General features: G+C 51.3%; 1 protein-coding gene across 3 annotated transcripts in view; it reads left to right on the forward strand.

The window, feature by feature from the left end:
• The window catches only part of TNS3 (tensin 3), a 246418-nt gene that overhangs the window by 95238 nt on the left and 134233 nt on the right, over positions 1–16947 (forward strand). For all 3 annotated transcript variants that reach the window (XM_057731401.1, XM_057731399.1, XM_057731400.1), the window contains 4 exons: positions 8579–8622; positions 10344–10515; positions 12330–12380; positions 13969–14091. In XM_057731401.1, coding sequence (XP_057587384.1) covers positions 10366–10515; positions 12330–12380; positions 13969–14091 — 324 coding nt within the window. In that variant the 5' untranslated portion in view covers positions 8579–8622; positions 10344–10365. The remainder of the gene's footprint in view (positions 1–8578; positions 8623–10343; positions 10516–12329; positions 12381–13968; positions 14092–16947) is intronic.

The raw sequence follows: 16947 nt of genomic DNA on the forward strand, positions 1-16947 counted from the left end.
CCCAATCTCCCAATTCATTCCCCCCCAATCCCCCCTGCTTTCCCCACTTGGTGTCCATATGTTTGTTCACTACATCTGTGTCTCTCTTTCTGCTTTGCAAACCAGTTGATTTGTACCATTTTTCTATATTCCGCATATATGTGTTAATATACGATATTTGTTTTTCTCTTTCTGACTCACTTCACTCTGTATGACAGTCTGTAGGTCCATCCATGTCTCTACAAATGTCCCAATTTCAATCCTTTTTACAGCTGAGTAATATTCCATTGTATATATGTACCACATCTTTTTTATCCAGTCATCTGTTGATGGACATTTAGGTTGCTTCCATGTCCTGGCTATTGTAAATAGTGCTGCAATGAACATTGGAGTGCATGTGTCTTTTTGAATTATGGTGTTCTCTGGGCATATGCCCAGAAGTAGGATTGCTGGGTCATATGGTAACTCTATTTTTAGTTTTGCAAGGAACCTCCATACTGTTCTCCATAGTGGCTGTATGAATTTACATTCCCACCAACAGTGCAAGAGCGTTCCCTTTTCTCCACACCCTCTCCAGCATTTACTGTTTGTAGATTTTCTGATGATGCCCATTCTAACCTGTGTGGGGTGATACCTGACTGTAGTTTTGATTTGCATTTCTCTAATAATTAGTGATGTTGAGCAGCTTTTCATGTGCCTCTTGGCCGTCCATATGTCTTCTTTGGAGAAATGTCTATTTAGGTCTTCTGCCCATTTTTTGACTGGGTTGTTTGTTTTTTTGATATTGAGCTGCATGAACTGTTTATATATTTTGGAGATTAATCCTTTGTCTGTTGATTCGTTTGCAAATATTTTCTCCCATTCTGAGGGTTTTTTCATCTTGCTTATAGTTTCCTTTGCTGTGCAGAAGCTTTGAAGTTTCATTAGGTCCCACTTATTTATTTTTGTTTTTATTGCCATTACTCTAGGGGGTGGATCAAAAAAGATCTTGCTGTGATTTACATTGAAGAGTGTTCTTCCTGTGTTTTCCTCTAGGAGTTTTACAGTGTCTGGCCTTACATTTAGGTCTTTAATCCATTTTGAGTTTATTTTTGTGTATGGTGTTAAAGAGTGTTCTAATTTCATTCTTTTACATGTAGCTGTCCCAGTTTTCCCAGCACCACTTATTGAAGAGGCTGTCTTTTCTCCATTGTGTATCCTTGCCTCCTCTGTCATAGATTAGTTGACCATAGTTTAACTCTGGGCTTTCTATCCTGTTCCATTGATCTATATTTCTGTTTTTGTGCCAGTACCATACTGTCTTGATCACTGTAGGCAGGCAGATTCTTAACCACTGTGCCATCAGGGACGTTCGCCCCGCCCTGCCATTTATTTTTGTTATCGTAAAAATAGAGCTGACTAGATATTCATTACTGAAACGTAAAACAGTACCCCCCCACCTCTTAAAATGGGCCGATCGTCCCTCTGACAGTTTGAAGTTAGTGCTTGGTTTATTCCTTCCTTCGTCCTGGTGAGCTCTGTGTTTTGCTGCGTGCAGGATGCCGCTCCCAGGGCTGAGCTGCATCTGGGAGGGGCCTTCATTACTTCTGCTGTGTCTTCAAGCGGGGGATGTAGAGCTTAGACGAGAATTCACACCCTGGGTATTTCTGTGCAGTTGAGGTCAGTGCGTCCGGAAGAGCAAGATAGGTGAAACAGGAAAACAGGGCCCCTTTGCTGGGGAGATGGCATCTGAGTTGAGAGCTGCAGGTGGGGCTTGAATAAATGGGTGCAGAGCATTCCAGACTGTGTAGGGCATGTGCAAAGGCCCTGGGGCAGGAGGGAGTGAGTGTGTTGGGAGAACTGAAAGGAGGGCTGTGAGGTGAGGTTGGAGAGTGAGGGAGACTCCATGAGGTGGGCTGCTGGGTGAGGGCTCACCCAGGGCCTTCTGAGCCAGGCAGGTCCCCACCCTTCACCCCGTGGCAAGGGGGCATGGGAACACTGCACTAGCATCACCCCCCCAACACAGGCTTGATTCATACCTGTGCCAGCCCATTGTGTGTGTGTGTGTGTTTCTGTCTGTCTAAGTGTGCTTGTGACAGAGACAGGTGCTGCTTTGTCTTCACAGGAAAGTGTCCATGGCCTCCTCTCCTCTGCTGACGTGCGTTCACTGCCCACTGAATGGTTCTCTTTAAGGCACTTCTTTCTCTGTTCCCATTTTCCTCTCACCCCATCTCATGGTTTCCCAGAAAACACATGAGAATCTGTCGCTGTAAATGCTAATAATGCATTTCCTCTGTGCTGGGGCCTGTTCTGGGTGTGCGACAGGCCTTTGCTGCTTTAACCCCACAATGACCTTGCAGAGAAGGCTGCTATAGTTATCAGCCCATTTATGGGTAACACGTATGAGGCACAGAGAGGGCAAGATGCCTGCTCAAGGTCACACAGCTGGAGCATTCAGAGTTCTGTTACCTGTACTTAGAGGCCTTCTTCTGAAAGAGAGTGGGGACCTGATAATGTGGAGACAGTCTGTGTGGCTACCCTGACCTTGTGTCAGCTGGCTGTCCCTGTGTGGCCCTGTCGTCACAGCCACCCAGGGCTGGAAGGCTCCGGGAGATGCCCGGAGGGTGGCCGTAGTGAGGAGTGTGGGCGTGGGTCTAGCCCTGGCCCTGCTGCTTTCCTGCTGTGCGGTGGGGCTTACTCTGAGTGTCTTCCCCTCCACTTTCCCGCCCTGTGGATTGAAGGGTGATGGGGCACGTGGCCTATAGCAGCTGTGTCTCCACCCCTCCCTGCGCCCCGAATCAGATCCCTCACGTAAGCCTTTCAGGCGGGCCCCTAGGCTCTGCTGGGGCCTTGGCGATGCGGTGTTGGTGCTGTGGCATTCCTGAGTTGGATTTGTGCAGCAGCACTTTTCATATGAGCCTGTGGGAAGCCAGTGATCTGCCACTCGTGAATGATCACTGGGGACACGGAGCCTGGAGTCTTTGGGCCTGGACATGGCTGCTGGCTGTGACAGCAGCACCTTCCTCCAAAGCCTTAAAGGGCACTTCTGGCATCCAAAGTAAGGTCTTCTGGGCGTTTGTTTCCTGGGTTGCATCGACAACACGTTTTCCTTAAAATAGTATAAGATACAAGGTCCCCTAGTAACACTTGACATCCTATCAAGGTAACAGAGGCTTGGGTCTAGATTTGAGGTGGTACAGGATGTTTGACGGAACCAGGTAAGCCGCAGGTCAGTTGGGAGTCAGGGTCCTGGAGCCCCCCTGCCCTGGGGAGTCGGCAGCTCTCGGGAGGGGGTGTTGACCAGTGAATGAGGATACCCCCTCCCCCTCCCCCCATACACCACCCGTCTGTGAGCGCCGGGCAGCCCCCGCCCCGCCCTGCCCCACCCAGGCACCAAGGGTGTCTCTGTTTACTCAGCTCAGGCGGGGCCGGCAGGGTGTGCGCCTGGGAGCACCAGTGCCGCCACCCTGAACACGTGCTTTGGCCTTCATCCCCAGAGAGCTTCCAGCGGCCTTTTCACCCAGGTGGTCCCCGCCAGAACTCCAGGACCCCACTGTTCTCTCCCTCTGTCGTTTGGAAGGATGTGGCTCTCCCGCGTCTGCTCCCAAATGGTGGAGCGCCTGTCGGAACCCCAGCCTTCCTTTCAGCGGTCTGCCCTCTTAGAAAGGCGCAGTTATCAGGGGCAAAGCATTTCTCTCCCAGAGATACTTGGGCCAGTGTCACCACGTGTTCTGGATTGAGCTACCGCTGGTCTTGGCCAATGGGGCACTGGTTTCTGTTCTCTTTTAATAAAAGAAGTTTGTGTCGGCATTCGAGTGTCATGGTGGTCACTGTCCTCTCTTGAAAGATGGCCACATGGCTGCAAAATTGCTATTGCTACATCTCTTTCAAGTAGAAAAATAACCCCATTAGGAAAATACGTGAGTTTTAATAATTTGAAAAATATGTTGAGCAAGAGAGCCCGCAGGCAGGTCGTCTAATCCTTTATCTGGTGGACGGCTCACTCCTCTCTGCTTCGGATCCGTGGACTCAGGGATTGCAGGGCTGGGCTGGGCCTTCTAAGCACTGGATCCAAAGCCGTCATTTTATCAGAAGAGACTGATGCCCAGGGAAGCCAGTGACTTCATCGGGCTCCCAGGACTACATAGCGGTCTAAGCAGATGAGCTTTGGGCCTCAAGCAGCACCTTTAAGGAGAAGCAGCCCCTCGAGCAGCCTGGGCTCTACTTTTGCAGGTTTAACCTTTTTCACGGATTCCACCTGTGTCTCTTCCCTTTTCCCTTCTTTCTTTAGTACCTTTAGAAGCTGCGAGCTGTGAGAAGCACGTGCCAAAGGGGACACGGGTGAAGGAGGCTGGGCAGGGCGGAGGCGGGTGGGGACGGTGCTGCATCACCCTGGAGACCAGGAGGAGCACGGGAGGTGCCTGGGCTGCTATCACCTGGGATGCTGGCGCTGGGCCGCGGAGAACGGTGGAGGCCTGCAGCCCTCAGCCTCCGAAGGTCCCCAGGAAGGCAGGCGGGCAGCTCTCTTCTTGCAAAACTACAAGAGAAAAGGAGTTTGCAGCACAGATCTGGGGGCCTGAGGTCTCCAAGTAGAGAGGTTTCCTTAGACATCTACACGGTCAGGGTGCAGGGTTTCTCATGAGCAAGGGGCCGTCTGCAAGAAACTTTAGTAAGTTGGTTCTCAGTTATTCTTAAGGCATGAAAGGTACGGTGGCAATAAAGGGAGACTTTGGCTTTTTAGCCCCGAGAGTAAAGCCTCTGCTACCAAGAAGGGATTCACAGAGACATCACATGTCACCTCCCTGACAATCGCGGAGTCTGGGCACGGTCGGGCCCCATCCCGTGGGCCTGGGGCGGGTCCCTCCTCAGCTGCTCACGGCAGAGCTCTCCGGGCAGCTAAGGGGCTTCTATCTAGTGTATCCGGGGTCCCATCCCCTGCGCATCATCTGCTTGGTTCCAGATACAGCCGCAGAATGAAGTTTCCCCTGTTGCAGAATTTCATGCACATCAAATCTTAGAAACTGGCTTAGAAATGGTGACTTGCTTATGGTTTCTCTATCCTCCTAGGCTTAGGGCTAGACTAGCTGCCCCAGGAAAAACTTCTCTAACTTCACTGGTTGCAGTCTGACGCAGGGACAGGCTGGGCAGCATGGGCTGTGGACCGTCAGGGGCTGAGCAATCAAAACAGTCCAGAGTTTTGGTGTCAGCAGTTGCTACTGCATCTTCGCTGTGTGATTCTACACACCTAATAGTCCTTCTGAATGCGTTTTCCCAAGCTGTGAAGTGAGGATAGTCGCATCTGTGTACTGGGGTTCCTGCTGGGAACCAGGTTGCTGATCGTGAGTGGATCCGCTTCCTGACCTCAGTCACCTGTGGCCTCTTACAGGACGGTGCCGGTGGGACGCTGCTGCCTTCCATCGTGAACCCCCCTGGGGAGGGGGGGAGGCGCTGCACGGTCAATGGACCCAGGCCGTGTCGCCCCAGGCATGGCTGGCTGCTGTGGGGTGCAGGGGCAGGACGGTGAGGAAGGAAGGCAGGAGGCGTTCTCTCCAGCCTCTCAGAGGCCGTGGACCGGCTGGTGGGCCTCCCTTCTTCATCCTAGAGATCCCCTCCTCCCTCTTTCCCTCCTGCACCTGTTGTGGCAGCACTGGTTTCCTCACTGGTCCCCGAGATGCAGACAGTCCTAGTGCAGGGCCTTAGCACTGGCCACGCCCCCCTGAGTCGCATCCCCTTCACGGGATGTCCCTCAGCCCACCTCCATGCTGGGCTGAGGCTGTGCCCTCCTCCCTGTGAGCTCCTCACCTGAGCGATGGCTGGGAGCCTCGCCAGCAGGCTGGGGTGGACAGTTGGTATGTGGCGGTTCCAGCCCCTGTCATCCAGTTAGGTGATGGGTGCTGGTGCTGGGAAGGCACAGAGGGCCTGCCTTCAAGGAGGTTCGATGTTTATTGACAAACGTACACTTACAGATGGTGTCAGATTGTCCTAAGTCGGTGTGTGTTACTTCAGTCTAAGTTGGCTGGGGACACAGCTCAGTGTGCAGGTGAAACCGAGGAATGCTGGGAGGGTAGGCCGAGGCCTGGCCTTCTGATTGTATTGCTTGTATGTAAGTATGTGTGTGTTTAGTTATCTTTCATGTGCATGTGTGTGTATGCATCTATCATTATCTCTCTCTCTTAACTACCTATGTATCTATGTATCTATCTATCATGTCGCTATCACCTATCCAACCTATTTATCTATCACCTGTCTACCATCTAGCTATGTATTTATCATCTATCTATCTTACATCCATCATGCAAAGGGAGGTGGAGCTCAGGACTTGCTGGGGGTGAGGGCTGGCTCGGACCTTCTGTGAAGCTGCTAGGCCTTGAGGCTGCTGCAGGGCGTGTGGGTTCTGTCCCTCCAGGCCCAACCTTACTGCCCTCCTGGGGCCTGGCATTTCCTGAGGCCCAGAAGCTACCCGGCTCTGTGCCTTCTGGAGCAGGAGGTGTCTTGTGCTTGTGTGCTAATTCTGGGGAAACTGCAGAGCAAGACTAAAACGGTTCTCTTGGACCTTCAAGCCAAACTAGGAGAGAGTTTGGAAAGATGGGGGCTTTTGGAGGTATCTCTGTGTGCCTCCTTGAAACTCAGCTTCTGTGTGTCAGGAATGACAGGGGACGTCCCCTCTCCAGCTAAGCAGCGAGGTGGGGGTGGCCCGGTGGCAGGCAGCTTGGCCTGGTCATGTCAGTGCTTGGCTATCGGCAGGTGAGGCTGGACCGCAGGGCCCCCACGGCCTTCCCTCCCTTCAGGGTATTGTCTTCTCTCCTGCTTTGCTTTGACACATTCGTTTGCACAACCTGCTGACCAGAGTTTGCAGCTTCTTAGGGAAAATGCAGAGAAGTTTGTAAATATCAGAAGATAGAACCAATCCCTTTTTGCTGGTTGATAGTTGAAAGCAGTGGACTCCAGACAGCTTTGAGTACTCACCCCCAGGGCCGAGACCTACTTATGCTTAATTGTAAATGGAGTGTAACAGAATGCAAAACATTATGTTCATTTATTTGTAAATTACGTATATGTGCCACATTGCAGATGTATTGTGTGCATTCCTTATACACACTCACAGAATAAAACAAGATGGAAAACCCTGCATGAACTAAAGGAACATCACACGGTGCTGTGTGCCTCCTGCTGGAGACAGTGGTTCTCAGACACGGGGATGATTGGAGTCACCTGGTTAGCTTAAAACTCGCTTCAAACCAGCTCATCTGGGATTTTGATGATCTGCCAAGACTGGTAGTCGAGTCCTAAGGGAGATGAGGTCCTTGGGAGGAAGGACAGGCTGGATGGCCCTGTGGGCAGTGGTCAGGGCCTGTGACCTGGCCATGGTGGCAGGGGGGTGCTCTCAGGCCCCTGCAGCTGCCGTGCAGTGACTGGGGCGAGATCATGACCTCTGTGGGTTGGGGTTGGGTTGGCCGCACGTTGTGTGATTTCAGGAAAACGTCTATCTCAGTGATGCCCGAAATAACCTGGGTATTCATTCTCCGTCCCTTTGTTTCACACTATGGGAGCCAAGGTGAGCCAGGTGCCCAGGTGGGATAGCAGGCCGGGGACGGGTGTCAGGTCCTGTCTGAGAAGGGTTCCTGAGGACCAGGATAGGCGGGAGCAGAAGGGAGTGCCGGGGCTCTGTCCACCCTGGCCGCCTCTAGCCTGCTGAATGGTCACCCCAATGTCACCTCTGCCCAGAGTGTATCCCAGGCTGGTCCACAGCTCGGTGTCCAGGAGACGCAGTGGGCAGGGAGGAGCTCACAGGAGGTAGCAGAGAAAGGAGCCTCCTGAGAGGAAGGCCTTAGGGGAGCTGAGACGGGGACGTCTGGGTTCTCCCCCTCTGCCATCTTCAAGAAGACCTCACACCTCTCTGAGCCTTTCCCCACTTCTGAAATGTGGGGGTAATTCCGACTCACAAAGTTGCTGGATGCATCTGCTGAAATAGTGTCTATATAGCCTTAGGGCATAACATAACCCTTACCCTCCACCCCCCCCCCCCCCCACACGAAAGGGTTATGTAAACTGTAAAGTAATTAAAACCTAAAGTTTTTTTCCCCCTGTTGGATAAGCGTTTTAAAAAAGAAGAGTGGAAAAAAATTGAGAATTCTCTCAAAGTCATTAGCTGGTTCTTTCAAGTAAATATTGGGTTGGCCAAGAAGTCTGTTTGGGTGTTTCCGTAGGATGTTACAGAAAAACCCGAACGAACCTTTTGGCCAAGCCAGTATAGTATAGTCATAATGGCCAACGTTGATTAAGTGCCTCCTGTATACCGGGACAAGCAGGATGAGTGTTTACGTGGGCCGGGGCTGCTTACCTTGCCCTGGCCAGGGGTTGTCATGCCGGCCCTCCTGGGAACCCGCCCTGCTGTTGCTTAATGGAACTGTGTCTCTTGGGATCTGGAGTTTTAGGGCCAATGACCTGATAAGCTGGTGACCCTCCCAGGCGATAAGGTGAGCCAGTGGTCACAGGGTCTGACTTACCATTTATAATTAAACTGCGGAACGGCTGCCATCCTTCCTTCTTGGTGGGGTTTGCAAGGTGCGGTCTGGCAGGACAGGAGACTTGAGAATGACCCTTGTTTTGTCATTTGTAGACGTCCTCACCACCCGCTTCTCTGTGCTGTGACAAACCATCCAGGTGAGTGTCTATCATGGAAGCTCCTTCGTGTGCCTCTGGCCTTGGGTCGCATTTCACTGAAGAAGCCTGGTCCGTAGTAATCTTAGTGTTTAAATGCTCAAAGGTGATGAATACCATGGTTATGCCTCCTTCTGGATGTAATCTCCCAGTATTAGAAACTCTGGTTGTGGAAACATTCAATAAATAATTGTGTAGCTGTGTTTTGATTGTGAAATGTAACATTGGGGGGAGTTTCAGAATTGACTCTAATTACATGGAATGAGCTCTTTATTTTTTAATACCAGTGTCAAAAAATGTTCTTTGATTTTTTTAAAGTAAACAAAACTCTTTTACATTCATGTTTCGTGTATAAGGTAGAGAAAAAAATCTTGGTGATTGAATTTGAATAAACCAATTTAAAAAATGAATTTATGATTTCGGATATTTGAAGATATTGTTTCTTTTAGGTGTGATAATGGCATTGTAGATGTTTCTAAAAACATCTCTGTCTTTTAGAAATAAATACAAAAATACTTATAAGTGAAATGACATAATATTTGGGCTTTCTTCAAAGCATTCAAAATGAGGGAGGAGGTAGCAGGGAGAATGGACACGGCTGTGTCAGTTTTGAAGTTGGATGATTGGGTACCTGGAAGTTTGTTAAAACCATTTAGTATATTTTTTAATTTTTTCATAATTAGGAGAGAAGCACATGTAATAGGAGTAGTAAACAAACAGCAACTACAAACCCCTAAAGCTGGTGGTGGGGAATTTGATGGACTAAAACTGCCCTCCCGTAGCTGACGTGCACCCCTCCGTGGCTGCCTTGTGGGCTGTCACTGTCTTGGGGTTGACCCCATGACCTCTCCCCTGGGTCTTTTATCTCCCATCCCTGACACCACCCGCAGCCTCAGGGACCTCTCCTGGGTGGGGCTCTGGGGACCGTGGTCCCCACAGCACAGTCCTAGTGGTGAGGGAAGCAGAGCCTGGATGCTACGTGCAGGAAGCATTATCCTGGGCGCACCAGGCTCCAGGCTCTCCCCACAGCAGCAGCCCTCACTAGGTCATCCCCTCTGCTGGCTTCATTGCTTGGCGTTTTTCTTTCCTCCAGACCCACCGTCCCACACCTGATGCCTGCGCTTATCCGCACGCCCTGCGTTAACCCAGGTGTAGTCTCACCAGAGCCCGTGCACAGCCCTTCTCAGAGATGCTAGCTCTTGCCTCCCAGCTGCTGAGATTCTGTCCCAGCTCATCCCCTCTGCAGGGCAGGCCAGCCTCCTCCCTAGGCCTGTGGGCCCTCCACACCTGCCCCAGGATGCTATATGCAGACATGACTAGTCACTTGCAGATGTCTCCCAGTCTCGGCCTCTGCTCTGTCTTCCCTGTCTAGTGGGCTTCTTCCCTGCCACCTACTCCTGACCTGATACCCGGAGCAAGGAAGTCTCCTTCCTCCCAGGTCCAGGCTCTCTGAACCCACAGCCACCCACTGAGGTCCTCTCTCTTCAGGCTTTCCATCAGGCCTTCAGCCCTGCCACAAGCCTCTTTTCCTCTGTGTGTTCCCTGCTTGTAGCCTGCAGTGCCCCAGGTAAGGAAACTGAGATGCGTGCCCTCCTGTGATGGGACGCAGTAAATTCCCAGATGCCTGTAATCAGGTCCGAGTGTGAACAGTGAGCGAATGTCCCTGCGCTTCCCTTGTCCTGGCACTTGGCCCCTTTCCTGACTGCTGCCTGCATGTCTCCCAGGCCTGTAGGGCTGAGCCCCACCATGGAGGACGGCCGCGAGCTGGACCTCACCTACATCACCGAGCGCATCATTGCCGTGTCCTTCCCCACGGGCTGCTCCGAGGAGTCATACCTGCACAACCTGCAGGAGGTGACGCGCATGCTGCGGTCCAAGCACGGCGACAACTACTTGGTGAGCGGGGAATGAGCGTGAGCGTGGCGAGGGGACCCCGAAGGTGGGGACCTTGGGGGACACTGAGTTTGCTGAAACTTGACGAAGGCGCCCATGTGTGGGGACTGAGGAGCCTGTCCCTCCGCAGCCCAGGGCTGTTGGGATCCCGGTTCACAGGTGCTGGGGCGGAGGCCTCGCCCCCCCAGAGGCGGCCCTGCGGTGCGCCTGCCGTGCTCTGGAGCGTCCGGGCTCCTCTGGGAAGCGCAGTGCCCCCGGCTTGTGGCCCACATGCGCCTTGAGGGCCCCCAGCTTCCTCCCCCGCTGCTGGGCTTGGCATCCTCGGTCTCGGGCCTCATTCTTTTCCCTCCTGCTGAGGTAAATCAGGGGACGGAGGCTGGGCGTCGGGAAGCCAGCATCTGCCCCAGCTCCGTTTCAGACACGCGTGAGGTTGTCGGACGGAGCCCACATTTGAGGCCAAACGCAGAAGACCAGAGTCTTCCTGAACGTCCTCCTTCTCCACTTGCCCTTGTGTGTTCCCGCGGTGCCGGGCCTGCAGGGTGGCCCTGGGGCTCCATCTTCCACAGTTTGAGTCAAAGGACAGCTCCTCGCACCTCTGCAGAGCTGCCCCGTAAGACCTCCTTATCTCCATGAGGCAGCTAATCTTTACCCTAAACCGACAAGGCAGTTATTGTCATCCTTACCTGTCTCCTCCGATGACTAACGAGCCGGGGGGGCAGGTGGCCCCGGAGGCAGCGCAGAGGGAGGTGACCTCCGGAGTGGCTTCCAGCAGCCCCTGCTGGCCAGCGGCGTTCCTGCTGACGCCTGCCCTCAGCGTGGCCTGGCGACAGGCAGGGAAGGGGGGGTCCGGCCCCTGAGGTCATGCCCCCCGTCCTTGCCCACAGAGCTGCCTGCCCTGACACCTGGCCCAGGAGGGGAGCCCTCCACACCTCCTCCCTCCTCGCTGTCCACCCTGGGAGGCACGGGCCTGAGGACTGGGATCTGGGGGCTGGTCTTCCCTTCACACCTGTGGGGCCTCGTCAACGCCAGAGTCCCCACGGCAACATGGCGAGGCTGAGTCCTCACCTCGTTTGGGGACAAGGATCTTTTTGAAAAGACACACATGTGTCTTCCATGGATCCTGGCTCAGGAAGTCGGGGGTGAGCTCATCTCTCCCCCTGTGCACATCTGAACTGTGTGCTCTGACCGCTGCACGTGGAGGCAGAACACCTCCCTGGCCACACTGTCTTGTCAGGCCACAGGCATCAGCCCTCTCGGGAAGGTTCTCACGGGGCCCACGGACCAGAGGTGTGGGAGGCAGCTTGTTCTGGGGTAAAGGAACTGTGGACCCCCATCCCAGGAGCACCCCCCTCTCAGCTCTCCTCAGCGTCCATCCCTGAGGAGAGAAGGACACGGAGCCCCGCCTGCTCCAGCGTTGTCCTTATTTGTTCTTTCCTCGAAGTGTGGTCGGTTTCCACCAACAGCTCTGCTCCGTCGTGCGTGCAGCATGGGGCTCTGAGCTGGCTCTGGGTATCAGGGCCTGGGCTCCCTGAAGGCCAGGCCCCCTGCAGGCCCAGGGCCATCCTCCTTGCACCTCCTTCCTCCCAGGAAGCCAATGTTTTCTGGGGCTGAGGCCAGTCCCACAGGATCTGTATGCTGTCCTTATTATGTGTTTATTGGGTTTGTTTTTCATTCCGTGACAATTACATATCTGTACACTTCAATCTTTTATAATCCTCTATATCTAGAATGCAAATAGCCTGTGAGAATGCAGTTGTATCCTCTTTGATCTCTGAGGACAGTGATTAGTCTAATAGCCTCTTATTTCCCCTTTGTAGGTGTTGAACCTTTCGGAAAAGAGATATGACCTTACAAAGCTTAACCCAAAGGTACGGATCTCAGCCCTTTATGTTTTGAATTTTGTTAAATGTCCCTGATGCTTATCCTGCCCGTGCAGAAAGGGTTTGTAGCAAGTGGAATATGACTGAATGAGGGGTATTAGGAACGGTTCATATCCATGACTTATTTTCTTTTTAATTAAAATTTTTTAGTTTGAAATGGTTATAACTTCACAGGAAATCACAAAAATAATTTAGGGAGATCCCACATACTGCTGACCCAGTCTTCCCCGTCTTGCGTAACTTATAGTGAAATATTAATGCCGGAAGTTGACATTGGTACAATCCACAGACTGCGTGCAACGTCCACTGGGTTTCCATGCAGCAGCAGCAGCTGTGTGTGTGTGTGTGTGTGTGTGTGTGTGTGTGTGTGTGTGTGTGTGTGGTTCTCTGCCATCTCATTCTGTGTAGATTTGTGTCACCTCCACCGCAATCAAATCCAGAACATTTTCACCTCAAAGGTCTCCCTCCTGCCACCTCTGTACAGCCACACACTCCCCCTCCATCCATTATTCTTTTTAATAGCAAAGATTTAGGGGGAAATGTTTAAGATTGCATACGTGTAAGTTATGGTATATATGAGATATGTATGCATATTATAGTTCACATATTGGAATATTTTGCAGCCATTAGGATAAAAAGAATAGTAACACGGTGAATTGCCTGTTTTAATGCTAGTTAACAAGGGCAGAATATAGAATTTATGTGTAATAGTATTTCAACTATGCTAGACGTACACAGAAAAAGAATGTAAGGGATTCACCAGAATGTTATAGCCTTTACTCTGGGTGACGGAAGGGGTGTGTGCCTTTCCCTGCTTCCAGCAGTTTTCTGAATTTTTCCATCATTTTACACAATTTCTATTGCTTTTATAATAAGACAGAGCTCTGCCTTCCCCTCCTCCTTAAAAAAGAAAATGGAAAGCAAAAATAACAACACTGCATGGCCCGCAGGTTTAGAGCTGGGAATGTGTGTCCCGTGGCTCAAAGTTTCTTTTCTTTGTGCACAGACCTGCCAGGTTCCTTATCACGTGATGATGACTTTCTTTGTTCCTGAATTGTAACCGTGGTTTGAAGGCCTTCCTCCCTCCCTCCTGGGCACATTCCTCTCCTTTGAGGAGCATCACGTGTGATAGACATCTCCCTCCCGAGAGAAGTTATCTGCCCCTTGTGTGGAAGAATGGCTCGAAGCATTTTCCCAAACTGCGATTTTAGTCTGAAGGGAGGAATTTTGGCAGCAGCTCCAGCCAAGAACTCCTGTTTCAGATCTTGCCAGGCCTGGGCCTCTCTCCATGAGCCACGCACCATTAGCAGCTCCCGAAAACCCTTTCTAGAATTGTCATTCCAGCTGCAGAAAAGCAGATAAGACCCAGGAGTGGATGTCTCATGGGGAAAACATAATCCTTTATGTTTTTCTTTCCAGCAAAGGAGGCACAGTTCCCACTAAGTTTTAGAAAAGGTACATGCAGCGTTGTTCTTTATGATGAAATATTGTGGTAAATTAAAAAAAGACCATCATGAGATGGCTTCATGGGGCTTCTGGAGATGGACACCAGAAAGCCTCCTCTCTCTCCCTGCAGATTCTGGACGTGGGCTGGCCCGAGCTGCATGCGCCGCCCCTGGACAAGGTGTGCACCATCTGCAAGGCGCAGGAGGCCTGGCTCAACAGTGACCCCCAGCACGTGGTCGTCATTCACTGCAGGGTGAGTGCCTGCTCGGGGGCCCTGGGGACCACCTTTTCACTTCCAGCTTCTTTAGGGATTTGTGGTTAGGTTTTCATACTTATTCTAAGGGGGAAAAAAAAAAAAAAAGAGTCCTCCAGCCTCCCAGAGCCTGACTTCTGAATGTATAGGATTGAGGTCCCTGAGAGCATAGCTGCACATGGTGAAGCTAAGGTGGGGGACCCCTGGGAGCGAATCCTTTCATTTTTATGCATTTTTGTTTTTCATGGAAAGCCCTTTTTAAAAAGCGAGGGGGGCTATTAAGATGCACGACATTGGACTCTGTGCTGCCTGAGTTATGCTAGTTGATTGGCTTGAGATTGTGGGTAGGTTGCTGCTTGCAGCAGTCGTATGGTCCTTTCCAAGCAGGCCAGCCCAAAGGGGATGTGACATGTCCACCCTTGCAGGGTGACTGGAGCTGGCTGTGGGGACAGCAGCGCATCATCCTGGCTGCCCAGACCTGCTTTGCATCTCCTGGAACCTGCCTCTCCTCTTATGTCTCCAATTTCTCAACTGCTTTGGACTTTTTGTAGCGTCTTTCTGCACTACCCTGGATTCCTCAAATCTGATCCGTTCCCCCAGATACCTTGAGCGCATGCAACGTGTGGGAGGATTGCTTTGAGAAGGGGCAGGGTGCGGTGGGTGGGTCTCCGTCTCAGAAGAAGGGGGCTGTTCCCTGCTCTGTATATTTTACACCAAATTCTTAGGATCATCAGGACATCTCGAAAAAATAGACATTTCCACCTTGGAGTGCTTCTTCCTTCAGACTTTTCATACTCAAAAGCTGCACAAAAACTGGTTTGCATTATGGACCTTAGTGTAAAAGAACCTTCCTTTTGAATTATCAGACTTTCCATGTGAGTTTCCTGCAAGGGCACTGAGATCTGCCCATAGAATGAGGAGGGTAGACGGCAGCTGACTTTGATGGTCACTCGGCCTGGAGGAGAAGCCACTGGTGCTCACAAGGCATTTGCTGCTCTCTGCTTTCATTGCTTATTCTCGCATCTGACTCGATTACATTCTCCCACAGACAGCCAAGGAGTCCCATTAGTTCTCTTACTAAATTAAGTTAACCAGAGCTTTTATTCAAGGATTGTGTTATATTAAGGACCTTCTCTCTGCATTTGTGTTTTGGTGCAAACTTAAGAGCAAGCAAAGAAAGAGACTCTTTTATTAAAAAACAAACAAACAATTCTTGTCAATTACAACAAACTATTTTTCATTGGGCTTGGCCTGATGATTTTGACACAGTGAGGACAAAGCTGATGGGCCATTGTGGCCTAAGATCCTTTCACAGGCCTGTGGCAGCATTCCCTAACCCCTCCGGAGCGGCTGCAGTGCCTGACCCTGGGGAGAAATGCCCACCCGGTTCATCCAGACATGCTGCCAGCTGTGTCTCCAGAGGATTCGGGTCCCTGGACCTTGAGACGCACCCCTTCACCGTGCCTTCCATTTCAGTTCACTTTTTTTAATGAAATACATTATAATATTATTTACAATATCTGGGTCACAAGTGATGAACTTACCGCATAGAGTTCTCTAAAACACTTCCTTTTCCCAAAATACGCTTGCCTCGTGGGAAAAGTCTTGTAAGTGGGATTAACCGGGAACATGTTGAAACTTTTTGGAAACAGCTTGCTCATCTCTTGCCCTAATTCTGGTGGCCTATGAACCCTGTCTGAGATGATCTAGAAGACATGCCATGAGAGAGAGGCCCTCTTGTAATTTGAATTTACGGATGTTGACATTAAGGGAAGTTCATCATAGTTGCTGCGGGGGTGAGATTGCTGACTTTCCCCAAAACCTGCCAGCCTTGCAGAATGTGCTCTTGCTGCCACAAGTGCCAGGAATGCTGTCTTGGCCTGGGGAGGGCAGACTAGGCCAGACTGTGAGACCCCAGTCTCCCTGCTGGATACAAAGGGTGGTGTTTGTGTGTGTTTGTCCCCAAGTCCCCCCTCACCCGCCCACACAATAGCCTGTGGTTCTTCTGGATGGTTTCACCCCCTCCACGTGGTTTAGTCTTGAGCTGGTGGAGGATACTCACTGGGACTTGTGTAGTCAGCGATTCTGATTTTTGTGAAGAACAGACAAAAGCTGTTCAAGTCCTAAAGAATGTTGCTTGTGCTTAAAGACTTCCTGTCCCTAACGAGCAGCACTGGAGATGGTGGTGGTGAAGCCACCCTGCGTGCCTGACGTGTCGGAGGTGTTGTTCCCTGCAGGTTAACTTATGTAAGAAACATACCAGTAGCTGTGCAGTTATGGCTTCAGGTGCAGGGTTCAGCAGGGAAGGACCGACTGTGTGTCTGCACTGAGTTTCTGTAAGGCACGTCCTGGGTGTTCACGAGACAGGAGAAAGGTCCTGGGTGACAGACACACAAGAATTCTGACCTGAATTTTCTCCATCGTTTCTTTTCAAGAATAGACTTAGGGTCTGCATGTTGTTGACCCAGCCATTGTGGCCCACGTGATTCTAGATCAGGGGCGGCTGACTCTTCTGGAAAGACCCAGACAGGGCTTTCAAGGTTTGGGGGCCCCAGTCTGCTCCTACCTGCCACTGCCATGTAGAAGTAGCCCCTGTTGCACCTAAACAAACAGACGTGGCTGTGTCCCAATCAAACTTTTTTTTTAGATTTATTATTTATTTATTTATTTTTGGCTGCGTTGGGTCTTTGTTGCTGCGTGCAGGCTTTCTCTAGTTGTGGTGAGTGGGGGCTACTCTTCGTTGCGGTGCACAGGCTTCTCAAGGCAGTGGCTTCTCTTGTTGCGGAGCACGGGCTCTAGGCACAAGGGCTTCAGTACTGGTAGCATACAAGCTTAGTTGCTCCACGGCATGTGGGA

Source organism: Hippopotamus amphibius, chromosome 4 (assembly GCF_030028045.1).
Source record: "Hippopotamus amphibius kiboko isolate mHipAmp2 chromosome 4, mHipAmp2.hap2, whole genome shotgun sequence".
Classification (NCBI taxonomy): domain Eukaryota; kingdom Metazoa; phylum Chordata; class Mammalia; order Artiodactyla; family Hippopotamidae; genus Hippopotamus; species Hippopotamus amphibius.